General features: G+C 46.2%; 3 protein-coding genes and 1 long non-coding RNA gene across 18 annotated transcripts in view; 3 read left to right on the forward strand and 1 right to left on the reverse strand.

Moving 5' to 3' along the window:
- The window catches only part of LOC101170009 (FERM, ARHGEF and pleckstrin domain-containing protein 1), a 34,908-nt gene extending 21,442 nt beyond the window's left edge, over nt 1-13,466 (forward strand). For 3 of the 5 annotated variants that reach the window (XM_023948962.2, XM_023948960.2, XM_023948964.2), the window contains exons 12-28: nt 39-114; nt 277-469; nt 5,780-5,976; nt 6,052-6,141; nt 7,560-7,693; nt 8,604-8,685; nt 8,760-8,821; nt 8,894-9,069; nt 9,141-9,271; nt 9,474-9,542; nt 9,608-9,697; nt 9,766-9,848; nt 9,923-10,023; nt 11,107-11,261; nt 11,474-11,581; nt 11,660-11,811; nt 12,912-13,466. In XM_023948962.2, the coding sequence (XP_023804730.1) occupies nt 39-114; nt 277-469; nt 5,780-5,976; nt 6,052-6,141; nt 7,560-7,693; nt 8,604-8,685; nt 8,760-8,821; nt 8,894-9,069; nt 9,141-9,271; nt 9,474-9,542; nt 9,608-9,697; nt 9,766-9,848; nt 9,923-10,023; nt 11,107-11,261; nt 11,474-11,581; nt 11,660-11,811; nt 12,912-12,987 (1,975 nt within the window). In that variant the 3' untranslated portion in view covers nt 12,988-13,466. The remainder of the gene's footprint in view (nt 1-38; nt 115-276; nt 470-5,779; nt 5,977-6,051; nt 6,142-7,559; nt 7,694-8,603; nt 8,686-8,759; nt 8,822-8,893; nt 9,070-9,140; nt 9,272-9,473; nt 9,543-9,607; nt 9,698-9,765; nt 9,849-9,922; nt 10,024-11,106; nt 11,262-11,473; nt 11,582-11,659; nt 11,812-12,911) is intronic. The other 2 variants (XM_078930882.1, XM_023948968.2) reach the window with 1 other exon arrangement.
- A 1,209-nt stretch (nt 13,467-14,675) lies between these two features.
- Nucleotides 14,676-18,368, reverse strand: LOC101169771 (gamma-glutamylaminecyclotransferase B). 4 transcript variants are annotated; one of them, XM_078931016.1, is made up of 2 exons: nt 18,142-18,368; nt 14,676-16,168 (listed from the first exon to the last, which is right to left on the reverse strand). In XM_078931016.1, the coding sequence occupies exons 1-2, from the start codon at nt 18,292-18,294 to the stop codon at nt 15,701-15,703; spliced, it is 621 nt and encodes a 206-aa protein (XP_078787142.1). In that variant the 5' UTR covers nt 18,295-18,368; the 3' UTR covers nt 14,676-15,700. The 4 variants fall into 4 exon arrangements, with proteins under 4 accessions (XP_078787142.1, XP_020565086.2, XP_011483982.1 ...); XM_020709427.2 differs by lacking the exon at nt 18,142-18,368 and adding an exon at nt 17,260-17,517; XM_011485680.3 differs by lacking the exon at nt 18,142-18,368 and adding an exon at nt 16,604-16,759.
- Nucleotides 17,735-21,831, forward strand: arl13b (ADP-ribosylation factor-like 13b). Of its 6 annotated transcripts, none has more exons than XM_011485660.4 (10): nt 17,735-17,884; nt 18,794-18,864; nt 18,955-19,204; nt 19,279-19,384; nt 19,450-19,652; nt 19,726-19,834; nt 19,902-20,037; nt 20,136-20,252; nt 20,458-20,526; nt 20,976-21,831. In XM_011485660.4, exons 1-10 carry the CDS (start codon nt 17,826-17,828, stop codon nt 21,050-21,052), a joined length of 1,197 nt encoding a protein of 398 aa, XP_011483962.1. In that variant the 5' UTR covers nt 17,735-17,825; the 3' UTR covers nt 21,053-21,831. The 6 variants fall into 6 exon arrangements, with proteins under 6 accessions (XP_011483962.1, XP_078787105.1, XP_078787097.1 ...); XM_078930979.1 differs by having other exon boundaries at nt 21,139-21,831; XM_078930971.1 differs by having other exon boundaries at nt 20,139-20,252.
- An 868-nt stretch (nt 21,832-22,699) lies between these two features.
- LOC111948850 (uncharacterized) lies at nt 22,700-25,100 on the forward strand. Of its 3 annotated transcripts, none has more exons than XR_002874847.2 (4): nt 22,700-22,799; nt 23,777-23,971; nt 24,193-24,329; nt 24,802-25,100. It is a non-coding gene; the product is annotated as an uncharacterized LOC111948850 (long non-coding RNA). The 3 variants fall into 3 exon arrangements; XR_013647590.1 differs by having other exon boundaries at nt 24,805-25,100; XR_002874844.2 differs by having other exon boundaries at nt 24,193-25,100.
- Nucleotides 25,101-27,964: the final 2,864 nt, after the last annotated feature.

Here is a 27,964-nt window from a genome sequence, read left to right on the forward strand (position 1 = left end):
TGCTCGGGCTTTGACGTGGGGGGGTACTGTCTTCACAGGAAGCACAGTAAGATCCTGTCCAACAGCAGCGCGTCGCCTCACTCGTCTTCCCTCCGACTGCAAGTCCCTCCTGAGGTAACATCTCACCCGGATCAGTCTTGTTCCTCCAACAGTTTTCCTCTTGCTTTGCTGCTGGTTACATTAGTAGCTTTTCTGTGGGGAAGAGGGCGGAGCCTGAGTGTCTGTAAAAGCCTCTTTAACTCCGCCCATCAGTCAGTTTCTCCGTCTGTTTCCCAGAACGCCACGTCGGGCTTGCTGACGGACCAGCCTGACTCGGGGAGGCTGCACCAGGACGCCAGATCAAACGGCCTGGAGGACCTGCCAGAGGCTGCGCCGCCCACCAACGGTTTCCATAACGACATGACCACACAGGACGCGATCCGACGGAGCCACCACGGCGCAGAACCGAACCAGCACCTCCTCAATCCAGGTCCAGCCTGCAGGGCAGACAGAGGCAGCAGCTCCTCTATTCCATACATAGACTGCAGTGACATAGACAGCGAATATGATGTGACAAAGAGCAGCAGGGCCCCCAGGGGCCACGGCGGCGCCCATGGCGGCGGCGCCAGTGACAGCAATGAGGAGGAGCCTTACAGGGAGGGGGGCAGGGGCAGAACCAGCAGTCTGTTTGGGGCCGTCAATGGTTTCTATCACACCAACCATCAGGGGATGATGCAGCAGGGCGTGGTGGGGCAGCAGCAGGGCATTCTGGGTAACCGGAGCAGTACCGATCAGGCTCAGGCAGCGAAAACGTTTAACGTGAGTCACGAGGTAACCGGCGCCGACCTCCTGTCGAACGGTAGCTCGTTCAGCAGCCGCCTCCCGCTCCACAGCACGCTGCTGGACGAGGTCCTGCAGACCCGAGACTGGCGAGGGGCGGCGGGCGCCCGGCCGCACGGCTCCGGGACGCGCAGCCAGTGCTCCAGCCCGGTCATCGGCAGCTTTCACCCTCGCACCGGCTCGCTGGGCCAGGTCGAGATGACGAACGGCCACAGCCAGCAGCGCTCGCGCTGGGACGATGGCGGCCATTACTTCAGTAAACGCCCAGGAGTGCTCCCTTTGGGAACGCCCTCTCTGCCCCCCCCGACGTCCCACCCGCCGAACCAGTACGGCAGCTACTCCCCCATCACGTCCAACCGCACGCCGTCCCATTTGACCAAACCGTACAACAACAACAACATGAGGAACCGCTCCGACACCGATCCGTTCCTCCTCAGCCAGCTGACCTCCACTCCCATCAAGGAGCTGCAGCGCTCCGGGTTTCGTAGCCACGCCCCATGCTCCGCCCCCACTGAGCGCAAAGCCATCGTCACCAATGGCAACCACGCGAACCTGCTGGTTCCGGGTCAGCCCCGCTCAAACACGGTCCAGAGGCTGTTCGGCCGTCAGGGAAAGTGCGGCAGCGGCAACCTGAACCAGCCGGTCCAAATGATCGACGGGTCCACCAGCAGCGGCACCGACACCAGCGACACCGAATCCGACACGGGCAGCAGCGCGTACAGCCAGCCGCTAATGTACGGGAACCCGGCCGCCATGCGCTCCACCAACTCCGTCAACTCCAACGGCGTCAGGTCGTCCCCGGCGCCGCGAAGTAAACTCCTGTACGGGAACTTGCAGATGGAGGAGGGGGAGGATGGGGAGGAGGAGGAGGAAGGGTGTTACCACTTCCACGAGGAAGACATAGGAGGTCAGGTTTTCAGCTGCTGAACAGGAAACGGATGAGAAGTTTCATGGATGCAAACCGTAAACGGTCTCCGAGTTTTAGTCAGACTCAGAAATCTAAGCTGTTAGTGTTTCTCTAAAATGTGAATTTTTTAACCTATTTTGTACGAGTAGAGCATAATAACAGTGACAGTGAGGTACTCTACCTTTAGAAACCTTCAGCCTGCTGAGGTTACAGGCAGAGAACGGGTTTCTGGGACTTCACCATGTGCCATAACTTCAGAACTGTATCTAAACCTCAGCGTCTGCCGCTAGCCTCCGTCTTTTCTCTCTTGTTTAGGCCCGTTTGTCTGTTGTAGCAGAGAGGTTTGTTGTTTTTTTATTGTGGCGTTTCGGTGGTTATTTTAGGGGATCTACTTCCTGTTTTGTGCGTCCCGACTTCTCCCTGAAAGCAATCGACTTCCTGTTGTGCAATAAAGTTGGATTATGAATTTGAGGTTAAATGGAGAGCAGTGTTCAGGTCATTGACTGTAAATGAGGACTGGACTGGGTCCATGTGACGTCACCCGTAGAAATGGTTTATTCCGGCTCCAACCAAATTAAGTCACTTCGGTCGAAACTATTTCCCCCCCAATTCGCCATGTTGGAGCCAGACATAAGAGCGCAGTAATGGGTCACTGGTTGGTCAGTTAATAAATTGAAAGGTATCGGAGCCAGAATGTTTATTCTGACCTATAGAATGAAGGATTTTAATGGTACTTCCTGTTTGGAAAACCTGGAGTAAGAGTGACAGTCCAGGTCTCATATACAGTCAATGGTTCCGGTCCTCATGAAGCCTCTGACTGACTGAAGTCAGGGATGGATAGCAGTGAAGTCTCACCTTGATGGAGAAACGTCTGCGTTTCCTCCAAAAGGATCGTCCTAGTGGACGTTTCTCTCTCCAGCACTTTTTCGTGTTTTATTTCGTTGCACTGAAGTTTGAATTTTGTGGTAGAGACTTTTCCTAGTGACTTTCTTTTGTATTGACCTCCAGTTGAGGGTGGATAGCTGACAGAGGAGTTGGTCTGTAACCCTTCGGTGTGTGATTGGATCACGATGAAGCTCTTTTCTCGGTTTTTGTTCCACACACAAAAAGGCTCACCCACTTCCTGCTGCCGCCGCCGCCGCTGCTTTTCTCACCTGTTCACGGCCGGCTTCCCATTCCCGCCTGCTCAAAGGCAGAGCCGGCGCTGCATGCCACCGCTTTCACTTCACAGATCTGCCGCCACACTCAAGAGTCGTTTGGGTTGGAAGACGTTGGGTTGTGTCTCAGAGCGGCTCACGCGTTCTTCTGCTTCCATGATGGTGAGCGCATGCGAACCAGGAAGAAACTCCTACTTTCCCTTCACTCTGATTTCTGTCGTAAAGCTCCAAACGGTTCATGAGGCTTCGCAAGAGGGCCGACTTCAAGCCTTTACGAACCGTTTGGAGCGTTTCACCAGTCGTCTGCTGCACGAGGACGAAGCAGAGCCACTCGACGTCAGCGTTCCGTGAACAAAAAGTGGGAGGAGTTAAGTCAAGATAAACGCATTATGTAAGTGCAAAACATTAGGAGTTCCTCTGGAGGGTTTGGGTTTGTTAAACTGTGCCGTCAGAGAAATGTGTCTGCAGCGGAACGCCGGCGTTGAGCCCATCTGTCGTCCTCTGGCTGTTCCTCATTCGTCTGGATCTGCTGTCATGTAATCATGTATGATCTCTGTTCATGGACTGAAGAAACATAGGTTGGGATTAAGGGCCATTTTAGGTTGAAAACGCCTAAATAGGAAGATTTAAAGGCAAAGACGTCTTTAAGTTTGTAAGAATGTGAAAATGACATTAATTTTTTAATCGTCTTAATCATTTTTTAACGTTAATATTTAAGATTTTGTGAAATTTTTTATAGTTCTGATCATGTTTATACCTAAAATGACCCTGAAGTGTGAACAAGTTTGACTCCGTCTATGTGTAGCCAGGCTAAATTATCTAAAATAAATCACATTTTGTGTTTATAATTCTGCAAAAAAAAAAAGGAAAGCTCCAATGTTGTTGTTTTTTTGTCAGTACAACTTGGATAGAAAAGCAGAAACGGAACGTTCTTGTCTAACAGCGCCGTATATTAGCTTAGAGCTTAGCTAAACTAACAAAATCCTCTAGAAAGTTACTCCTAAATGTTTTAAATCAAAATTCTCTTGTTTTTTTTTTCTGTAAATAGTCAATTATGACAGCGGCAGATAGTTTAATGACATTGTTTTTCTATAGATCTTTCATGTGTTCCGCCTGAGTCTCAAGCTAAGCTAAGCTAAAGCTAAACTAGGCTAAGCTAAGCTAAAGCTAAACTAGGCTAAGCTAAGCTAAGCTAAGCAAAGCTAAGGTTATGTCTGAAATCCCTCACTACTCTCTAACTGTTAAAAGACTAACTAGTATCCTTTATTTTTATTATAATTCAGACACTATGCTCAGTTTTTATATATATTTTTTTAACGTTAAATATGGCGCCGCCCATTTGCCGACGTAAAAACCTTATAAACACAAACATTTCACCTACGCTATTTTAGAATCCACTGTGTTCTGATGATGATGATGAGACGCTTTAAAAACTCATTTAAATTTCCAATGAAAAGTTGTCTAAACGCAATGCATTGTGGTCAATGTTCGCCTATCTTTTTAGCATTGATGCACGCTGTTTTTGTGTGTGCAAATTTCTGGGAAATTTTCCAGGGCACACGATTTTGGAATTGTGCATTTGGACACCATGAAAAATTGGCAAACGCTTACTACAGAACACTAAGTACTAAGTTGTGAGGGAATTCGGACAAAGGCTAAGCTAAGCTTTAGCCTGTGTCTTTAGCTTTAGCTTAGCTATAGGTAAGGCGAAATAGGAAAACGAGCTATTTGAATACATTTAGATCACAATGTTGATGTTTTCTAAGGCATAATTTATAAATAAATGTGTGCACGTCATTAATCTTTTACTTTTGTTGCCTGACCTCGTAAGAACGGAACGTACCACCTTGTGGATGGTTCTGCCACGGCGTCGGTGATGCGTGGCTGCCTGAGTCTGCATGCTGCATGCTAAAGCTGGAGCACGGTGTGAAGTGTGAGGAAACCTCTGGCAGAGTAACACAACTGTTGTCTTTGAGCGCTTGTGCTCATGAAATGTGCTGATTCCACCTCCGCTTGTGCCGAGCCACTCGCTGCACATTTACCCACAAACCCTTGCTGGATCTTTCCTCTCTGTTTCTGCTCTGAACCCTTTTTGCCAGCTCTTCTTAAACTCTGTAATGTTCTTTAGCATTAATAAAGTTTGATTGAAGCAGTGGGACTCTGGAGTTATCTGTACCGCGTTCGATTCCCAGACTGTGTCCTGTGTTGTGCTAGATAGTTGTAGTGTAGAACCTCTCCGTGTTGGTGACTTGCACGTTGTTTATTTTTGTTGTTGATTGATTGTTGATTTGTTGTTTGGCGGTAAGTTCTCTTTATAGCGCCCCCTTCACAGATCCGTGGTTTTACACATGACCCGGTTTGGTGTAGAGAACTGGACTCTGTGGAAACTTTTTCAACTGGGCAAGTATTCAGCCGCAGCTTAGCCATGTAGCTAACATGTGTAGCTGTAGACAAACGCGTATCGTTTTAATCGGTAAGATATTTGACATTTTTGTGTTGTTATGCTAGCAAAATTCACTTATTTATTTAATTTTTTTTATATCTGTTGAAATATCAAACAGAAACTTTTATTTTGAAAATGTTCTGGATGTCGTGATAATTTATATGACAGATGGTCACTTTGTTTTGTTTTTTTCTTTTGTGTTTTAGTTTATTAGTTTACTCTGAAACAGAAGATTAACTTCACTTTAACAGAATAGTTGTTTTATTAATCTAAAAATGTTTTCTGAAAAAAGTACTAAAAAGTTTTTGTACTAATTTTTTTAAGACTGGCTTTTCCAACAAAACAAACAAACAAAAAGAGAACATTCATTTTGGTATGTTGGGGTTTCCGTAGAATTTCTAAAAATGTTTCCTCCTTCTCTATTTTTTCATATTTTCTCTTTTGCACTAACAGAAAACTCAGAGGACTCTCCGCACGCCGCCGACCACGCCGTCACAAACGGCGTGCTGAGCGGACCAGGAGCGGACGGCCCTGACATTCCCAATGCGGCGCAGATTCCAGCCGTGCAGACGTTCTCCCCGCTCACGAGCCCCCTGCTGGCAGAAGCAGGATATGTCCGCAACGAGGATGAGGAGGAGGCCAGGAGGAAGGTGTGATGACTGCAGGCTTTAGACTGAAGGGAGTGTGGATTGGTGGAATCACGCTCATCCTCAGATTTTGTCCAGAAGTTTCCCACAGATAAGGCGTACTTCATCGCCAAGGAGCTGCTGACGACGGAGCGGACGTACCTCAAGGACCTCAAGGTCATCACGGAGGTGAAGGTCTCCGTGTTTCTCCTCTGCTCTCCACCTTTAACCCCTCCATCCCATCAGAGGTCTATCCTCATAAACGCCTTCAGACCATGAGGTAGTCGGGCTTAATCTAACCCCGCCTCCTTACACGCTCCTTAAAGGAGAAGCTCCTCCCCCAGAGCAGAGAGTCTCTGTCCTCTCTGGCAGATCCCATCTCTTTGATGTGGCGGGGGTGTTGGCCAGAGCTTCTTTCAAAGCCTTGGGCGGTTTTCTTTGGGTGGTTCGGCCCTTAACCCCCCCCTTGCCTGTTTTCACACGGCCCCTCCACCCCGCCGAGTCTCTGTTGCACCGCTGGGCGCTCCACCCGTCTCACCGCTTTGTGATCTACCCGGGGGGGGGGGGGGGGGGGGTCGAACACCTCGGCTCTTGGAGGAGGAGGGGGGGTTGTGTTAGTGATGAACCGTCCTGAACTTGAGGACAAATTCCTGAGAGGCTGGCTGGGATTGTGTCCGGGTGTGTTTGTGTATGTCTGTTGGGGTGTGTTTTTCTGCCTGTTTGTGCATCTGTCACTGTGTGTTTGTGTGTATTGTTGTGTGTTTGTGCGTCTGTCAGTGTGTTCTGTGCGTCTGTCAGTGTGTGTTTGTGTGTATTATTGTGTGTTTTGTGCATCTGTCAGTGTGTTTTTGTGTGTATTATTGTGTGTTTTGTGCATCTGTCAGTGTGTGTTTGTGTGTATTGTTGTGTGTTTGTGCGTCTGTCAGTGTGTTCTGTGCATCTGTCAGTGTGCGTTTGAGTGTATTATTGTGTGTTTTGTGCATCTGTCAGTGTGTGTTTGTGTGTATTATTGTGTGTTTTGTGCATCTGTCAGTGTGTGTTTGTGTGTATTATTGTGTGTTTTGTGCATCTGTCAGTGTGTGTTTGTGTGTATTATTGTGTGTTTTGTGCATCTGTCAGTGTGTGTTTGTGTGTATTGTTGTGTGTTTGTGCGTCTGTCAGTGTGTTCTGTGCGTCTTTCAGTGTGTGTTTGTGTGTATTATTGTGTGTTTTGTGCATCTGTCAGTGTGTGTTTGTGTGTATTGTTGTGTGTTCTGTGCGTCTGTCAGTGTGTGTTTGTGCGTCTGTCAGTGTGTTCTGTGCGTCTGTCAGTGTGTGTTTGTGTGTATTATTGTGTGTTTTGTGCATATGTCAGTGTGTGTTTGTGTGTCTTGTTGTGTGTTTTTTGCGTCTGTCTGTGTGTATTGTTGTGTGTTTGTGTGTCTGTTACTGTGTGTCAGTGTATGTTGTTGTGTGTCAGTGTGTGTTGTTGTGTGTTTGTGTGTGTCCCTTACTGTGTGTTTTGTGTGTCTGTCTGTGTGTGTATTGTTGTGTGTTTGTGTGTGTTATTGTTGTGTGTTATTGTGTTATTTTGTGTGTCTAATGTTGTCCAGTTTCGTCTCTCTCAGTCGCTCCAGAACGTGGCCAAAGCTGAGGAGGCGTTTCCAGATTCTGTCAGGGTTCTGCTGGCGGCTCACTACGACCCGTTCCACAAGTTCCATCAGGGCTTCCTCAGAGAAACGGAGCAGCGTCTGGCCCAGTGGTGAGCAGCGGTCCAAACCCCTCTTCAGAGACACTTCCTGTTTCAGAGGAAGTGCTGTAACTTTATTTTGAAAAAGAAGTCATTGAGCAGCTTTAGTGAAGTGAAACATAATCCAGATCAAACTGATCCCTGAGGAACTAAGATGAACAATGATCCAACTGTTAAACACGGCAGTGGTTTCATCATGATATGGGTTGTGTTGCAGCTAGAGGAACAGACAACGTCCCGTTTCTAGAATGGATTCCTTTAAAAATCTCTTTCAGAAATCTCCTTTGAAAAAAAGAAGAAAATATTCTCGAAAAAGATTAGATATGAAAAATTTCAAAATAAAACAGCAAAAGTTTAAAATAAAAAGTTTAGAAAACATGAAAATGAATAAAATCACAGGACTAAAAAAAGTTAAAAAATTAGAAAAAGATGATTTTAGGATTGTTAATGAAACACGTTTAAAAAAATCTTTTTCCAGAAATTGCTTAGGGAATATTTCCTTAAATACTTTTCCGGATAATTCCCAAATATGGGATTCCAACGTCTGAGATGTTAATGCAAACGAGCAGAAAAACCGTCTGACGGCAAAAGGAGAAACATTTTGGAACCAGATCGTCGGTTGAGGAACAATCGCCGCCAGCTGCAGTAAAAAAACAAAACAAAGCAAAGGAATTTACGGCGACGCGTCATCTGAGTTTTTCCATCAGCTGTTTGATCTCTGACACGCTGGGACACGACGCCACGGGGCCGGAGGCTAAAGCAGAGAGAAACTCTGTGGTTTGGAAGTTCCCACCTCTGAAAGTCTGCAGTAAAAGCACAGAAACGCTTCAAATCTGCTCTTATTTTGACAGAGAGGGCTTCCTGTTAGGATGTATGTGTGACACCTAGTGGTGAGCAGGTGTAACTGCGCGGTTTCTCTTAGGGAGGGTCGCTCCAACGCCCACATCAAAGGCGACTACCAGCGGATCGGCGACGTCCTGCTGAGGAACATCCAGGCTCTGAGGGTAAACAGGAAGTCTTGGCTCCGACGCCCATTACTGTCATTCCAGTCTGACTCTGGTGTTTTTGTGGCGAGCAGCAGCTGACCGCTCACCTCCAGAAGCACCCGGAGTGCTTGGTGGAGCTGGAGCGGGCTTGCAGGTGGGTGCCGGAACCGTCTGCGGGCGCAGACGCCGGAGCGAGTTTTCCTAACGCCCACGTTCCCGCCTGCAGGTCCAGCAGGAAGGTGGAGGCTCTGTGCCGGGACTTTGAGCAGCAGCGGGTCTGCTACCTGCCGCTCTACGTCTTCCTCCTCAGGCCTCTGCACCGCCTGCTGCACTACAAGCTCCTGCTGGAGAGGCTCTGCAAGCACTACCCGCCCACCCACCTGGACTTCAGGGACTGCAGAGGTGCGTCCCGCCCGCCCGCCGGTTCTCAGGGCGGTTCTTCCCGTTGTAACCCCGGTTCTGCGTCCTTCCAGCGGCGCTGGCGGACGTCTCGGAGATGGTGCTGCAGCTTCAGGGCGTCATGATGAAGATGGAGAACTTCCAGAAGCTCCTGGAGCTGAAGAAGGATCTGACGGGCTTGGAGAACATCGTGGTTCCCGGACGGGTCCGACTTTAGTTCAGATCCAGCTAACTGGATGTTTGCAGAGTTTTCCATCAAACAAATGACAGAATCCTTCATAGATGATAGTTTAATGACATTTTTATCCTTTTTATTTAACTTTTTCGTCTTTAAAAGACCGTTTCTTGCTTTTATTTAATGATACTCTTTCAGTGAACTCCTCCTGACGGGCCGCTTTGCTCCGCAGGAGTTCATCCGGTTGGGTTGCCTCAGCAAACTCTCGGGGAAGGGGCTTCAGCAGAGGATGTTCTTCTTGGTAAGGTTTGCCCCCTCTAGCTCTTACAGTGATGAAGATCTCCAACGGCGTTCTTCCTCCTGCAGTTCAGCGACTGTCTGCTGTACACCAGTCGAGGGACGACTCCATCCAACCAGTTCAAGGTCCACGGTCAGCTGCCGCTCTACGGCATGACGGTGCGCCGCCTCCCTGAAGGTTTCCTGCCGCTTGGCTCAGACGCTGACTCTCCGTCCGTCCGTTTCAGATCAGGGACAGCGAGGAGGAGTGGGGCGTCCCGCATTCCTTCACCCTGTCTGGGCAGCGGCAGTCGCTGGTGGTCGCCGCCAGGTACGGACGCGGCCCCCCGCCTCCGCCGGGACGGCGACCTTCTGACCCTGAGACCGCTCTGCTCCTGTGTGCAGCTGTGCGGCGGAGATGGAGCGCTGGGTGGAGGACGTCCGCATGGCCATCGACCTCTCCGAGCAGACCGCCGGCCTGCTGCCCCCCTGCCCCCCGGAGCACAGTGAGTGTCGGGACCCGGCCGTACGGTGACCCCGAGGGGTCACAACACCACACTGTAGATACGGCTACACAAAATAACGCACTACAATTAATCACACTAAACGTTTAACTTACAACACAGTCATAGGTCACAACACAATGACTCACAACACAATAACACACAACACAATGACTCACAACACAATAACTCACAACACAATAACACACAACACAATAACTCACAACACAATAACTCACAACACAATAACTCACAACACAATAACTCACAACACAATAACTCACAACACAATAACACACAACACAATAACACACAACACAATAACTCACAACACAATAACTCACAACACAATAACTCACAACACAATAACTCACAACACAATAACTCACAACACAATAACTCACAACACAATAACACACAACACAATAACACACAACACAATAACTCACAACACAATAATTCACAACACAATAACTCACAACACAGCCGGTTATTGTTTTGTGTTGCGAGTTAAAATGTTGTGAGTTATTGTGTTGTGAGTTATTGTGTTGTAACCCTTCTGGGCCACCGTAAAACCGGGAACTTCTGCTCCTTGAACTTGCTTTTTTCTGACCCCCCCCCTTTGGTGTTTCCCATGATTCATAGCTGTTCACATTCCTGCACAAAAGCTCCTGCAATCATTTTTCTGCGTTTTATCTGCTTTGACCCGTGTTTCATTTGGATATATTCAAAATCAGAGGGGTTTGAGCACAAATGCATGATGGGAAGTGTAGTTTCCGTGAGAATAGGGAAAATGAGGAGCAGTTTGAATGTGGCGATAGAATCAGCTTCATCTTTTTCTCACTGATTGGGGATTAAGAAATACATTTTAGGGCTCAAAAACAACTTTTTTCAACTTTATCTGTATTTAAAAACAGTTTCTTGGAAAGTTTTGGGCGCTTGAAAACCGTACTTCATCATTTAAGCGTCTCAAGGTCAGATTTACCCTAAAAGTGTAAGACTGAAACCTGCATGGCCTAAAACGACATTTATGAGCTAAAACCTCCAGGAGGAGGTGCTATGTTTTCACAAACCCGTGTTCCTCAGAGCTCTCAGACGACGGAGCGGAGGAGGAGGAGGAGGAGCTGGGCGGCCTGCGCGCCTCCCTGGAGCGCCAGTGTCCACGAGGAAACACCACGGTGCACGTCTGCTGGCACCGCAACACCAGCGTGTCCATGGTGGACTTCAGCATCGCCGTGGAGGTGGGTGTCTGGGTCCTTCATGAGGAGGGGCCCCCAGTCTGTCTGTTCTGCTGCAGAGGCCAGAACACGACCTTTTGCTGACACCTGCTGGAGGACGGAGGTACTGCAGGAGCTGAAACCCTCCAGAAAAAGAGGGACCATCAGGAATGTGAGGACGTTTGTTCGGGTTTATAAAGACAAACGTGTCTGAACGTCATGATCTTCTCCTGCAGAACCAGCTGTCTGGAAACCTGCTGAGGAAGTTTAAGAACAGCAACGGCTGGCAGAAACTCTGGGTGGTCTTCACCAACTTCAGCCTCTTCTTCTACAAGTCTCACCAGGTCAGGTTTGGGTTCTGTGGACCATCCTGTCCATCAGAGGACAGGGGTTCACCCCTCCCCCTCTCCGTCTCTCTGCAGGATGAGTACCCCCTGGCCAGCCTCCCCCTGCTGGGATACTCCGTCACCGTCCCCGCCGAGGCCGAGAACATCCACAAAGACTACGTCTTCAAGCTCCACTTCAAGTCCCACGTGTACTACTTCAGGTCAGAGAGCGAGTACAACTTTGAGAGGTGAGTTTTGGCACCGACAACTCCAGGCGTTCACAGAAAGACAGAAACGTGGGTTTGGGTTCATGTTGGAGAGAAAACACACACAAAGAAAGATTTGAATTCTTGTGTTTTGGGTTTTTTTGTTGTATCAGTGCGACTCCAGACCAGAAATATGAAGAAGTTGTCAATAAAATTGAAGTTTCCGTAAATGACTGTAAAATGGATCTTTTTAAAATATATTTGGGCATCTTTTGGGAAACCAAAATCCAAACTGCCCCCTGACCCCGACTCCCCGTCCAAGCAGAGAGAGACGGAGGAAGTTTGGACGTTGAAGTCAACGAAGTCGCTACGAAAAATGCTTTTGGACACCACTACAGCTCCAAACACCCCTACAATTGGAGCAATAGGGAGGAGCCAGTGGAGCAGTTTGGATTTGACATTTGCGTTTCAAAGGGAGAAGAGTTTAAATGAGAACCTGCACATTAAAAATGTCCTTGTTTGTTTTTATTTTTGATAAAATCCCCCACATTGTTAGTTATTTTATAGATGGAGAACAAAGTATCATCTGCAAAAAAAAAACCTTTACTGTAGGATTTTAATAACTGGTTTCATTTAAAAAAATAGAGAGAGAGAGCCCAGAACTCATCCTTGTGGGACTCCAAATGTAGTTTTAAAAGCACCAATGATTCAACTAACCCAAAACCAAAAGTGTCCAGAATTTTAGAGACTTCCGGTTTTGGATGTACTCTGATGTCTGCAGCCAGGTGCTCCTGTAAAAAAAAAAAGTGTCTTTAAATGTAAAGATGAGCTGATTGATATTCAAACAGAGAATTTATCTATTTTTTAGGGAGAAAAAACATTTCATTTTCCTAAATTCCTGAACTATAAATCACTGTAAACCCATTCTAGTTGTCTTTTATTCTCTTTATTATTTGTATTAAATTAAAAACTGGTTGCACAGATTATTTAAGCACATTCCTGACATGTTTATGTTGTTTGAAATTATCATAATTTTTGACTGCTTTTAATCTCGATGTACATGCGACAGTGATCAGAGGGACATGTATCGTCTTCCATTTCTGCTGTTTTCTGCTTGAACCAATGGGACGCTGACGTTTCAGGTGGATGGAGGTGATCCGCAGCGCCACCTGCTCCTCCAGCCGCCCGGCGCTGGGCTCCAGGAAGGACCTGTATTGATGCGTCTCCGCTCTCCTCCTCTGGGTGACCACCTCCCCGGCTGCACAAACGGGAGGCCTTCCGGCCTTTCTCTCTCTCCTGACACTCGCCCACATTTCTGTGCCAAACCGGAAGACGCCAACAGTGTTTTTTGCTTCCCGCAGAGCTGCTCGCCGCAGGTTAGCACCGTCAGTCATCCAGAAGAGCCGTTTCCGTTTAATGTGACTCCAGTTTGGGCGCAGAGACGCGTTTTCCTCTTCGGTTCGATGCCTTTTTGTATATTTTTCTTTTTTACACTGTGAACTCTAATTATTGCTTTAGTCGACGTGATTTCAAAGCCAGCAGAGATTTCAACAGCCGGTCGGCGTCTCCAGCTTCCTGGATTCTAGTATTTTAGACAAATATCAGACAAAATGTGTTTATGAGAAATAAATTAAGCAGCTCTGATATAAGGTTGTGTTTTTATTTGTCATTAAAATAAACGATGCGAAGAACTTTTAGCCGTTTTGTGTCTGGATGAGCCTGAATAATCCCACTTCACCTCCAGGGGGCGCCTTAGTGCCGGTAAAACCTCTTTTTACTGACAGTTTTTTATTTGAGTCCATTAATAGGACAGATTTCCTGCCCGGGGGGGGGGGGTGTAATAGAAAAAAGGGCGGAGTCTCTGAGTTCGGAGACGTTTTGAAAGGAAGTTCCTCATTATTTTGGGGATCCTAAAATCACAAACAACACGATCTTCTTTTAGACTCATTTTCTGCTCGTCTATCATGATGCCTTCAGAAAAACCACCAAATATCACTTTTTGGAGATAAATTTACCTCCTGAACCTTAAAAACAAAACAGATCACATCTTTTGATTAAATTTTTGGGAATAATTTCAAAATAAATTTTCAAAAAATAAAAAGCTTTTTAAGTTCAAATCCTGCAGTCTGCTGTGCAACTTTTACTCACGTTTCTTTGAGGACTTTTCTACTGAAAACCCTCCTGCGTTTTGAAAATAAGTCCTTCCTGTTCCGCCACAATAAAAGCATAACGGTTTCGTCACATGTCAACTCTGAAAATGAAAATCAAATGACAGAAACAAGAAAAGTTAACTGCAGTCGCGACAATCCAACCAAGAAAATCCCCCCAAAAGATAAAAAATCTTTTATTAACGGAAAGAATTTTAAATCTACACATTAAAAAGCGTTAAAGGGTTCTGGGTTGCAGCGCGGACGCGCGTGGCTCCCTGCGGCTATACAACTATCCTCAAATGACTTAAAAAGTTGATTTTCTACAAAAAAAGAGAGCTGATTGAGAACATTTGGGTTAAAGGCTGCATAATTTACGTCAAACCACTCGGTCCACCGGACCGGCCCAAGGTTCTGGTTGTTAACACCATGAAGGACTTTGAGAAGTGTTTGATCACGGACGTCTGAAACAACATGGAGTAATAAACCAAAGAGCCAAATAATTTCAAGAAATATGACGCCTGGATTCATCACTTTCTCCATAAGTCTGAAGTGACCTGATTAACAGCAAAGTTCTGACCTGCAGACAACTTGACCTCAACTTTCACCGCAGCTGATATCAGCTGAAGAAGGATATGGACCTGAATCTAATGTCTGCAGACATAACATGGAAGAGAACTAGAAATTCTGTTTGTACCCAGAAGAACGGCTGACAATCAGCAGAAGAAGAAATGCCAACCTTGGAGAAAATATGGACCCTTTTTATTTTACTTCACAGCATTACTTTATTAAAAAATAAATAAAAATACAAAAAAATAATAAAACAAATGATTATTCAATTATTAAAATGGTTATATTGATTGACAATTAATGATTTTACTTCACTTGCTCCAAAAAAATTGCTAAATTGATTCATGATTTTTCCTAATGTAGCATAATTTTGCACATATTTTTAACTTTTGATACTTGATCAAATTTTGCTATGAAAATTCCTGAAACAGTGTTTTGTCTATTTTACTGATATAGTATTATTTTTCAATCATACCAATGACTTTTATAAGTAACATAATCTTCATACATTTGGATAATTCATTGCCATGTTGATTTCTAAAAGTTATTTTTTACAAAATAATTTATGTAATTCATCTTTGTCATGTGCTTTATTGATATTTCAACATTTTTAATTCTGTCTGATAAAAGCTAGGAACCGGATATTGATAAATCATGTAATAAAATGGTTACAGTATAACAGGGTGGGATTATATAAATTCGCTGCTCTCCACTCCCTTTCAAGATATATTTATTAATATGTCTAATTATCCAAAGTTTGATTAGTTATTGTACGAATGTATAACTGATGATTGTATTGTTTCTGTGTATTATTCCTATTTGATTGCTTGAAATAAACCATTTCGAATCAAATGAAAAAAACATAGAAAAATTAATTAAATAAATATGAAATTTAACGGTTTGCATAGAGAGAATTCATTCAGTCACTAAAATATCTTTACACTGACAGAAATGTTCTAAATTAATGAATTTCATTTGACTATTATTAAAAATGTGAAAAAGTTTTAGTCCAGCAGCATCAGAAGTGGTTTGTTTTTGATTATAAACCTTTACAAGTGCATTGTGGGTAAAAATATAGAATCTAATGAGGAATTCCGTTGCTCTAAACTCTCCTGCATGTTCTGGATTGTGGATCTGATCCACGTGGGATCTGAGGAATGGTCAGGTGGCGATCTTCTCCAGACGTCCTGACCTCGTGACCCCAGAGGGCCGCGTCAGTCCCGCGCCTCTCTGTAAACGTACGGCAGGCCGTGGTCGCTGTGGGTGTCGTAGCTTTGGAAGCTGCGCCCCGACGGCCAGTCTGGCTGGTAGGAAGTGGTGCTGTACACAAACACCTGCGTGATGCTTCCGGGAGGCAGCTCCGCCCCGCCGTCCTCCACCTCCAGGTCCACCACCGTCCTCTGGTACATGCTGGGGACGCTCTCGAAGGCGTCCAGGAACGCCAGCATCCGCTCGTCCACCTCGTAGATCTCCCCCCGGACTCGCTGACCCTGACCGGGGAGGTTCAGGAGGAAGGGGATGTTGTACTCGGTGGCGATGACCAGCGGGTACCTCTGGGTGGTGAGCGCTGTGGCGAGGAACTCCGCCTTCCCGTTGGTGGCGTCCAACATGCGGTAGTGGTTGGGCTGACCCCGTTTCAGGGTGCCGTAAACGAAGACCCGAGGCATGAGCGGCAAGGACACCTGAGAACCAGGAAGAGAGTTAAACCCTGACACTATTATAACAGAGGGAGGGAGAAAAGTCCCAGCATGCATCTGTTCACGTCAACTGAAGCTGAAGATACCTTCAAACTATTCATCACTTCCTTTAAACTGCAGATCTGAAGCAACAATAATCTTTATCTGCAGATGCAAGCTTCATAAAAAGCTTAAAAATTAACTCGATTTACTTCCTGTGTAAACCCAAAGGTCATTTTCTGTAAAGACAGAACGCTGAGTCATTGAAACAGACGGTTTTATGACCCATACTACGACGATGAATCATTGATTTTCAATCAGAAACGCAGAAAAAACGGATGATTTTACCCCAAAGACCAACGAAAAATGAAATACGTTCATTTTACGGTGAAAAGCATTTAGTCTGACGTAAAAGCAGTTATGAAACTGTATGTTCTTTACCTTAAAAAAGTTAGAAAGCGCCGTTCTAGGTTTCTGCGGTTTGATGACAGCAGACGGAAACGACTGTTTGCACATGCGCACAACGCTGCCCGAAACCTCCACCGCTTCCGGTGTGACCAACTTTATTCACAATGACAGAAATTACAGCACGCTTGGAACGCATGACAAAGGAAAAATACAGTTTAATTATAATTATTTTCTGTCGTTATTTATATAACTATAAGCCAAGAAAAACTCATATTGTGCTTTAAACATATGACACAAGCCATGATATGAAAACACACATGATATTGCGGTTTCTGCCATTTTTGTCTTGTCTTTTGTTTAATTGATATCAAATTGTCTATTATTAATATTTTTTTTCATGATGAGCTCAAAGCTACTTGTTGTTTATTGATTGATTGGTTGATTTATTCTATGTTAGTCTATAAAGCCATTGTTCTAGACGGTTTATCCTATTATTAAACCCACACACAAAACATACCAAAAAGAAAAAACAACAACAAAGATTTTGTTCGATTTCCTGATATTATTAATACCAATAATGTCAATGTTTTTTAAAATATATTTTTACATTATTCTTTTACCTATATTAATTGACAGTAGACCCAAAAAAACATTTAAATAATATTTCATATTTAAATAAGATGCAGTACCGTATGTTTCCAGCCGTTTCCCCAAACTCCGTCTCCCTTCCCTCCCGGCTCTCTCGTGGGACGAAACGCGCATGACAGATCATGACGTAAGCACGTCTGCAGCCTAGCAGCAGAAACGACAGCGTAAACAAAACGCAAAACTGCACAGCATCTATTGCTAATTGCGAAGCGTTTTTTTTTTCCTTTCATATTTTTCGTTAAAAACGTAACTGTCGCGAATTTATTCCGAGCGGGAACGTTGCTCCTTAGCATTGCCATCGATTGTTTACAAATGAAAAGCTTCGCTTGAATTTATTTTTATAAAATGAAGATGAAAACATCGTTGTAGCTAGCTTGATAGCATTAGCATACATCGAGTAACGGGGTTTTGTAGTTCCATCCGCTGTTGTTTGATTTAACTCTGTAGTGACCGAGGTTACGGCATCTATTTATTTATTTTTGAACAGGTCCGGCCTTGTTTTTGTTGTTGTTTTTTCGTCATGTAGCACATTCCGATATCGAATCGTTTGCGCGGCGGATCCGAAGCGGAGCTGCGGACCGATGAGCTTCTCTGACGGCGGACGGAGATGTTCAGCCTGATGGCAAACTGCTGCAACTGGCTGAAGCGCTGGCGAGAGCCCGCCAGGTGAGCCCCGCAATCTCTGCACCGCAGATGATGCGGCGCGTCCGCATCATCAGCACCCGCGCGGCGCCGCGCGGGTCGGGGCGATTCCTTCTGCATCTGCGGCGATGCTTCCGTCTAACAGAATGAATGTAAAATGTGTGTAAATGAGGGATTTTAGACTCCAGATCCTCTAAAGAAGGAAAGAGCTGAAGTTTTCTTTAGGAGAATTGGACCTGGAGTCTGGGACTAAAGGCCAGCCTTAAGTGAACATCACTCACCTGACGCGGTGACCATGAGACGCCTGATCCTCTGGATTTACTCTGAAATCCGTCACTAATCCTGCAGGCTGCTAGGAGCTGCAGGTCGGTCAGGAGGGCATGGGTTAGCACGCCGTTTTCTGTCTCCTGCGGCTCCTCCAGAACGTCCTCCATCCATGACGTCCAGCTGGCTCCAGAGGACGGTTAGATGGATCGTGCAGTTGATGTCTTTCAGACGCAAGTGTCAAAGTTAAGTATGAGGACCGGCGCTCTTCTGGCGGTCGCCCGTTGGATGGCTTTGAGGTCATGATGGTGTGAGATGAGGGGTTCGTCTGCCCGCTGCGCTCTGAAGAATCCTGTCTGATCTGTAGAAGGGTGGCGGTGGTCTGGAGCATCCGACATGTGGCTGGTTTGTCTCCCGTATGAATGCGGTTGCATGGAAACAGTTTTTTCTCTCGTTTTGGTCAGTTAAATCTGCACTCGCTGCACTATGACTCATGCAGGGCGCTGTGTGTCGCTCTGACGCACTCGACCCCGCTCCACGTTGGTCTCTGACTGGTCACTCAGATTAAAATCTGGATTATCCGTTCCACAGATGCGTCAGGGAGGTCGCAGGTTGACTGATGTTGGGATTTAGGCTCAGGTTGATTCATTTCTCCTTGTCGCTCTGCAGGAAAGTGACCTTGGTGATGGTCGGTCTGGACAACGCGGGAAAGACGGCCACGGTGCGGGGCATCCAGGGGGGTGGGTATCTTCTGCACATGTTTGCTTGTAAGACGTTCGCCGTGAATAAACGGTAAATAATTCGTGCCGCTCGTCTGACGACTGTTTCAGAGAACCCCCGGGATGTGGCTCCGACGGTGGGCTTCTCCAAGGTGGACCTGAAGCAGGGGAAGTTTGAGGTCACCATATTTGACCTCGGGGGAGGAAAGAGGATCAGGAGCATCTGGAAGAACTACTACTCCGAGTCGCACGGCGTCGTGTTCGTGGTGGACTCCAGCGACGTGCAGCGCATCCAGGAGACGCGGGAGGCCATGGCGGAGGTCCTTCAGCACCCCCGCATCGCCGGCAAACCCGTGCTGGTGTGAGTGACCGCCCCACACCCCGAGACGCGTCTGCAACGATCGCTCTGAAAGGTGTGCCTCTTTGTGCGTCCAGACTGGCAAACAAACAGGATCAGGAGGGAGCGCTGGCCGAGGCGGACATCATCGAGAACCTGTCCCTGGAGAAGCTGGTCAATGAGAACAAGTGTCTCTGCCAGATCGTAAGTGCTTCTGCCGCTGCCGCCGTCCGGCTCGTTCCCGGGGTCATCCTCTGTTCCCGTCTCAGGAGCCGTGCTCTGCGGTCATCGGCTACGGGAAAAAGGTGGACAAGTCCATCAAAAAGGGGCTGAGCTGGCTCCTCAACAACATCGCCAAAGACTACGAGGCCATCGCCGAGCGCGTGCAGAAGGACACCGCCGAGCAGCGCGCTCTGGAGGAACAGGACAAGAAGGAGAGGGCCGAGAGGGTCCGGAGGATCCGAGAGGAGAGGTGAGGAGGCGGAAAACGCAGGAGGAGTCCTACAGAAAACAGAAAGAGGGATGAGGTGCTCCTCCACCCACAGGGAGCGGCAGGAGCGCGAGGAGGCGGAATCGGACGGCAGGCCGATCCAAGAGGAGGAGCTGGAGGACATTCAGGATCCCTTCCAGCCAATAGGAAGTGTTGTTTCTAAGGTACACGCCCACTGCGTCCTTCATCCTGTCGCTTTTCGCAGCTGACAGCTTGTTTGTTGTTTGTCAGAACGTGGAGAGAGAACAGCGGGAGGGCGGGGCCAACCGCTCCAGGACATGGGTGGAGCAAGAGGAAGAGGAGTTGGAGGAGGACGGCAGGGAGGCAGACGGCACCAGACAGACGCCAGAAAACAACAGCGGCTCAGGTGAGCGTTTTTACGTGACGTGAACGCCGGCGTTTTAACGTGACGATTAGAAGAGACGGCGTTTCCTCACGCCGGCGTTTCTGCGTCTCCCTCAACAGCAGGGGAACAGAGCAAGAAGAAGAGCAGTAAGCTGCACCTGAAGAGGAAGCACAAAGTGGACCCGCTGAGGACGGAGGAGCGGCCGGCCGAGAGCCCCACCCCTCCACCCCCTCCAGGTGAGCCCCTCCTCCTCACGGGGAGCTTCGCCGTTTCAGGTTTGATGCTGACGGGTTTATCATCCACCTGCTGGATCCTGAGGACTTCACATTCAGCGGGTGGATTCTTCCGCCCTCCTCATGTGTTTCTGTGTGTGGGACTGTGCTGTAAACAAACAGCTCTCATCTTCCAGCGGGCGTTCTCATCAGCTCTCTGTCTCCTCAGTGGGATGGGCCTCACCCAAAGCCTCTAGACTTCCCAAACTAGAGCCACTCGGAGACTCGAGACACTCGGGTAAAGCTGGCCGTGAGAGCCTCCGCCGTCCCGCCTCCTCGCCGCCTCATTGGCTCAGGGTTTCCTCCACGCCGCTCCGTTTGCAGTGGTTGATTCATTTTCCCGGCACAGAGTCGCCTTTGTTCCGCTGTGAGCTTCTGTGGAGGAAACTCTGAGCTGCGTCTGCCCCAGGATGTGTGGGGGCTACTAATGAATACCCCACTCATCTCTGCCCCCACCCCCACCCCCCTCCTCACCAGGCATGTGCTTGAATGTGTGGCGCTTCCAAACGTCTTCCTCAGCTCCAAGCCCGGCCTGTGGCTGCCTCCTCCTCCCGTCTGTCTCCTCCTCCTCATCTTCATCGCCTCTGCTGCCTCTTCTGTGGCGTCTCTAATTGTCTGGAGTCTGGCATGAAGCACGAACCGCCGCCACGGACGCACTTGATTAACCTTCTCTCCTCCCCTCCACAGATTTTTACAAGAAGCCGCTCCCGCCTCTCGCCAATAGACAGCGGCCTAACGGCGACTCCCATGACGTCATTTTCTAAACTTTTTTTTTACATTTTTTTACCCAGAAACGTCACGGTTCCATCAGTCACGGATATTTATTGTGTTTGTTTTTTTTTGTCTCAAGCCACTGGTGTGTGACTGCCAAACTAAAGGCGGAGCAGAGGCGGCGGCGGCGGCGCTGCAGTGCAAAAGGACACGGATCGCAGAACTGCAGAACCTGAACCACAGCGGTTTCTGTTTTCATTCCACACACTGATGTTTCTCCTGTCAGTATTAAAACCTTTGATTTCCTGTAAAAAACAAACACTACAGTCACGAATGCGTCACCCATTCATGAATCTGCTTTTTATTTTTTGCACCTTGAGATTCAGAACAGAACGATCAGGAAGACGAGCTTTTCTCACGTCGGTACTTTTTAAAAAAATGAGTTTTGTGATTAAACATGAAAAGTCTGTGTAAAACATCAAATTATGTGCTAATGAAAAAAGGGGGGGTTCTCACCTCCTGCTGGCGCTATGGCGCAGTGTCTGTCCGCTTCCTGTTGAACGTTCTGCTGGAAAAACAGCGTTTCCCGCCTGGAGAGAGAGCTGGACGTAGCAGGACTCTGCCGTCCCAGAAGCCTTTGCGGCTGGGAGCGGTGCTAGTGTTTTTACACGATCAGCAGCCTTCGTAGTGACGTAAAACCACAGATGTTGTATCTGATCTGTGTCGTGCAGCTCGCTTTTGTTAATGACCTGGATGTGTAAAAAAAAAGAAAAAGCTTTTTTTTCTATGCAAATTGAGTTTTATAACGACACAATTAAAGATGTCTTTAATACGACGACTCTGTCATTTTTTCTGTGAGCGGTGAGGCGTTGATGTGTTTTGTGGCTCAGCATGAACGTTCAATCCCAGCCTTCTAATGAGCTGTCAAACCTCTACACGCCTAGCACGACTTCTGTTTAATTGAGTGTTGCTGCTAAACGGCCTGTTGTCAGTTTGTCGTCGTGAGACCAACGGCAGGAAAGTCTGACATCCAAACACGTCGGGATCAAGTTTCACAAATGACCAATAAAAAAAAATATATATATAAATCAGTAAACAAGAAAGCTGCCAATAAGTGACAATCATTGGGTATTTGTTGAGGCACGCCCCCAAATAAAGTCCTCAAAGCTCCGCCCCTTTAGTTTCATGTTCCTGAATCTGCTGGATGTTGATGTGAAAATACAATGAAAAATTACATTTGTATGTATTTATTATTAATTAGTTTAATAGTTTAAAAAAGATATATTTGGCCTCTATAGGAAAACAAAAGTATATCTAATAGGAAGTTTAAAACTTGCAAGTAGAAGTCCCATTTTTATGGTTATTTATCTAAATTTCCATTTATTTTTTAATGTTTGGTAGAATATTTTGTTATGAAACATTGTTAAACTGTTTCATATTCATAAAGAAAAAATGCGGATATATATGCATCCTTTCCTCGATGTTCTGTGTTTTATTTAGAATTTTGACAAAAATAAATAAATAACAAAAATGGCTTCAGAAAAAAGCCTCCCAGACTTTAGCATTTAGGTCAACTTTAGTGATTTTTTTCTTGTTTTAAATCCAATGGAATTTAGTGTTGGATTCATCAAAAAATATATGTAATTAATAAAACATAACATAAATATTTTTAATCAAAACCCAGTAAAACCGGAAGATTCCCGAGTAACTTCCGGTTGCGAGTGGCGCGAATTGCTCTTCCTTCGTCATTTCAATTCTTTCAGAAACAGAATAAAAAAAACAAGAAAATGAAGCTCTGAGGTAAATTCCGTTTTTCTATTTAATATTGTCTAACTTTTAGTGTTGATTTATGAATTTACATCCCTGTTTGGTGATAATATTCGTAAGGAAATTACGTTTTTTCGTCCGTGAGAGGTTAGCATAAAATGTTGCCAATAGGCTTTTGAGAAGTTAGCGCAAATGTGAAATAAATATGCTATAATTGATAACTGCTTTTAAGAATGTTACTTTGTAAATATTGAGTAGATATAGTTAAAGTTACCCAAGAAAAAATTGAATATGTTAGAAAAAATATAGGTTTATTTAAGAATTACAGTGAAATAACAACATGTTGGAAAGCAATGCAGTGGCTGACATACATGAGGTCCTTAGGCTAAAAGCTAGAGTCTGTAATGTAAACTGAAAGTTAGAAAACAATACAAAAAAAATAAACTGAATAACCAAATTACGATAAAAATGTGACACGAAAAAGGAGAAAATCAAACGACTAACAGAAAGAAATGAGTCTACAAAGAACAAGTGAGAAACTTGTGAACCAGAAAGCTTTGCAGAAGATTTACAACTTTTCGAAGATTGAGGAAACGTTGTTGATGGAGAAACAAATCATGATGGAGGACGAGGCGTCCAGACTAAAAGTCTATGTTTTATCCACGAAACGGAACGCTGACAAGAGTCAAAGAAAAAGAACCAATTCTCCAACATGTACAACAAAAAATCCAAACAATTGATGAGGAAAATTGGTGACCAGAAGGAAGATATTGAAAAATAAACTGTCTGAATCAAGAAGCTCAATAGTAAATGGAAGGAAGGCAGGATCTACTTGTGGCAGAACAGGAGAAGCTAAAATAAATAAATAAATAAATGCAGGAAAATGGCGAGAGAACAAAATAAAGCCGATGGCCCTGTAACGGGGAAAAAACGTATTTTCTGTCTTCTCTTGTTTCGGTTTTCACGATAATATTGCACAAATGCAAAGACTTTCATATGCATCATTTTAGATGAAAGAGGAACCCCATTGGAGCAGAACGCAGTCATGATGTTTTCAGCTGCTGGTTTGCCTGGAAGCTTTGCTCCTTTTTCTCTGTAAAGGATGAAGCAGAGATGTTCTTCACGTCCACTTTTTCCAGAGCGACTGCGGTTCGATTCCCGGCTCCTCCCTGCAGCAGGGCCATCGCCGATGCTGAGAGTTTTATGTGAGTTTTTAAATTTTCTTCAATCATTTTCAGGCTGTCCGGTTTTGGAGAAGGAAGACTTGGAGTGTGTTCTGCTTTCCATCTCTGTTTCCTAAAGCCAAAGAGCCAAAGAGTTGCAGGACGGCCGAGAGAAAAAACATTGGTTATGTTTATCTTGATGCTTGTTTGTCATTTTTTTCTCCAAAACTCCAACCTTCTGCTTTTTTCCCTGGATTTTCTAGCCTTCCAGGCGAGCAGATGAAGCCCACGCCGATGCTCGTGTGCTGCAACACCCACCTCAGGGCCCGCCGGCAAAACCCCTTCTTCTCTGCTTCAAGTCGGCGCCGAGGCTCCACAGGTTCTGCTCACGACCGCTCAGGTATGACGCAACCTGCAGAGCACGCTGCCATCATGCAAGCCTCCAACTTTCAGGCTTGGATCCGTCTTAAATCAGAGGATCGTTGAGTCATTTTTACTTTACTGATCTCCTGATTTGTCTATTTATAAATAAAGATACACGACAATAAAAGAAGAACAACGTTTTTTATGAGGCCAATGCATCATTTCCATACCATAAAATGGAAATGAATCCTTTTCAGCGAGCAGGAGGGTCTGTGAAGCAGACGTGGGCGTCTCCACGCACGTCTGCAGATGCTCTCCTCTCTGTGATCCAGAGGGAGTTTGCTGTTCAGGGTTTCTGCTGAGTCATGACTTCTCCTCCTGTTAACGTTGATGTGCAGCGTGCCGCTGGCTGGCGAAGGTCCACGTCCTTCTGTTGTCCCACTTCTTCAAATTGTTGGTGTTTTTTTTTTTTATGTTTACCGCGGCCTCGCCATTGATCACGCACACAGCAGCACCGGCCCCCGCAGGAGTGCGCTCGCCGTCGGCCGTGGCCGTTAAGGAGAGGAGTAATGCTCTTCTGAAGGGGAGAGGGCGGCGTTCTCCTCCGGGCCTCAGACCGTGCACCTCCGTCATGGCAACAGCAGACGTTGTCGAGCAGGTGTGTTAATCATCGGGGACAGATCTTTATTGCAGTGTCATAGTTTCAGAAAAAAGGCTACAGTGGCGAGGGGGGCGTGCGGCGGCGTGCGGACAGAAAGATCTGTCATCAAACCTTCAGGGTTAAATAAAAAGAAGGTGATGCACAGGCTGTGATAGACTTCTGCATCTGTCTTTGAAATGAATAGGAGGGGGGCCACAGCAGGTGTCAGCCTGGGTGGGAGGGTGATGCTGCACATATTTACCCCTTTCCCGCCAGCAGGGGGCAGTGTAGCTCCAGTATTGATCGGTGGGAACGGTTCATTTTGCTGAATGACGTCTTTGAGTTTGTTTCTGAGACAAAAAAAAATAATAATAATTGAAGTGGCAGAAATGTGTAACGCAGCTTTTAGATCAGGAGCGTGAATTGTAACTAAGGAACTGTCATCTGATAGAAGTAATGGCTCACTATGCAGCGACACAGAGAGGAAAATGAAGATGAGCAGATTTGGACCGGAGCCCTGGAGGAGCAGACAGATACAGTTCAGCTGCTCCGACTGTGACATGTTGACTGATAGGAAGAGCAGCCACAAAAAGGGAGTGTTGGAGTCACTTCAGTCATTGTTGTTATGGCATCTGCTCTGTGCTTTCCCAAGGATTTCACTGAAAGTAGCTTCTTTATGCTGTTAGGGATCTCAGTGTTTCTAAAAAATACTAAACTACTGACATCAAGAACTCTAAATGTCCTATTAAAAACAATGGATGTCTAAAATTGGAAAAATACAAAAATAGATAAGCAACAAAGGAACAACCAGTGTAAGATGCACAATAGATACTCAATGTACACCCCTAACAGACCAAGTGCTTATGGTGACGGATGGCTCATGTAGTGAAAGAAACAGTAGGATAAATGCCCCCCCCCAACAGAGGGACACGAGTGAAAGGGTGCCCCTCAGTACGAGTGACTAGGGTGACGGACGCTCCCCAAATCGAGGGACCAGGGAGAGGGACGCTCCTCAAATAGAGGGACCAGGGTGATGGACGCTCCCCAAATAGAGGGACCAGGGTGACAGACGCTCCCCAAATCGAGGAACCAGGGAGAGGGACGCTCCTCAAATAGAGGGACCAGGGTGACAGACGCTCCTCAAATAGAGGGACCAGGGTGACAGACGCTCCCCAAATTGAGGGGACCAGGGAGAGGGACGCTCCTCAAATAGAGGGACCAGGGTGACAGACGCTCCTCAAATAGAGGGACCAGGATGACAGACGCTCCTCAAATAGAGGGACCAGCCTGATGGATGCTCCCAGACTAGGGGACCTAGGTGATGGGAACCCCCCCCCCCCCTCCTCCTCACAGAGTGACGCACCCTCCCCAAACTGAGGGAACAAGGGAGACGAACACCTCTTTGGCAGAGGTACCAGAGTTACTGCCGTTTCCTGGACTGAGGGACCGGGGTGACGGACGTCCGCCTGGACCATTGTGCATCAATCTGGTTTTTAAGTTAAATGTGTCTATCAAATATGGTCATATATAAAAATGATGATTTTTCTTTTAACATATAAATAAAAAATAAAATAAATTGTCAATAGGACAAATATGTTTAAGATAAATTTAATACCAAACCAAAGATTCATCCAGATAGTTTAATGCGGCTCTCCAGAATGTCTCTGCTTTAACGGCGACTCTAAAGACATTTGACATAAAAAAAGACACTGAGAGCCCAGTGGTTGTTCTTTAACTACTCTTAGCTAACATAGCTAAGCAGTCAAAAACATCAAGTAATGATCTAAAGCGGTTGTCTTGTAGGTCCTTTAAAGTTTCTCTTCTTTATGGCCCTCAAAGCTAACTTTAGCCTTCTTTCTATTTATGTTTTTCTCCACCATAAAACCTTTCATCCGATGTCTGAATCCAAACTCTGCAGCCAAAGTCTCTTTATGTGGGGGGGCCTGCATTACGCTGCATTGTCCCTGCAGAGAAATGACTGAAGGTTTTACTGTTTAGTGCAAAGTCAAATGCTCCGTAAACATCTCCCTAATTTAGATGTTCCAGTGGTTTGGCATAGATGGAAAATTATAAATATGTTTTTTCCTTTCCCGCTCTGACTTTGAGGAGTTTTCCTGTAGCAGAAGTCTTCCTAAATAATTAGAGAATGAGCCGCAGTGATGAATGTTTTTATGTTTCACTAGGGAGCAGTGGCTCTACAAGCTGGCATCGCTCTCTGTATGTCATATCACACAAACTATAGAGTTTTTTAAGTGCTGGCTAATGAGATTCAGGCCAGATTCCATGAAGGCAATTTGCACATATTGGTGAAGATGACTACAGTGGATGTAAATGAAGAAAACTGCCCTGAAAGCACTTGATCCAAAGCCCTGGCTATCTGGTGCCCCGTAACTACACAGCACTCATCCGTGTTAATAGTGGATCTATTTCAGTGTCACATTATAAAATCATTTCTGATTCCACGGCCTCATTGCTGCTCTAATGCTCGTCTAAAACAATGGACTTGGTGGGCCAGATGCACTCTGCTGTTAGTCGATTGGTTTTGCCCGATATGGTCGTGTAGCGCCGCTCGGCTGATACGGAAAACCACGATGGAGGGTGTTGAGATTAAAAAAGGAGGCTAACAAATGTGGCCACGAGATGCAGAGAGGCGGCAAAAGAGGGAGATAAGAGAGGAAAGGGCGGTGAGAGATGGGAGCCAGACCAAGAAAAAGCAGATAAGAATAATAAGGTGTTGGCGGGGAGAAGCGATGGGGGGGGAAAAAGAAAAGAAAAAGTACCGGTAATTGGTGAGTGGGTTTTGAGGAAGGGACAGAAGATAAAGGGGGGAAAAAGGAGGTTTGTGCCCCAGCTCAGCAAAAACAGGAGCTGAAGGAGGTGAGAGGCTAACAGGATTGTGTGGAAGCTGGACACGGATGAAGCTGTTGCCCTTTGACGGGACGGCGTGCGGCGTGCGGTCGGGCAGTGTGGGAACAGGAAAAGCGGGAAATGTGAGCGTTCTTTTTATTTATTTTTTTCCTTCTACTGAATAA

The sequence above is a fragment of the Oryzias latipes genome, chromosome 2 (genome assembly GCF_053564925.1).
Source record: "Oryzias latipes strain Hd-rR chromosome 2, Olatipes_Hd-rR_3.1".
Taxonomy (NCBI): domain Eukaryota; kingdom Metazoa; phylum Chordata; class Actinopteri; order Beloniformes; family Adrianichthyidae; genus Oryzias; species Oryzias latipes.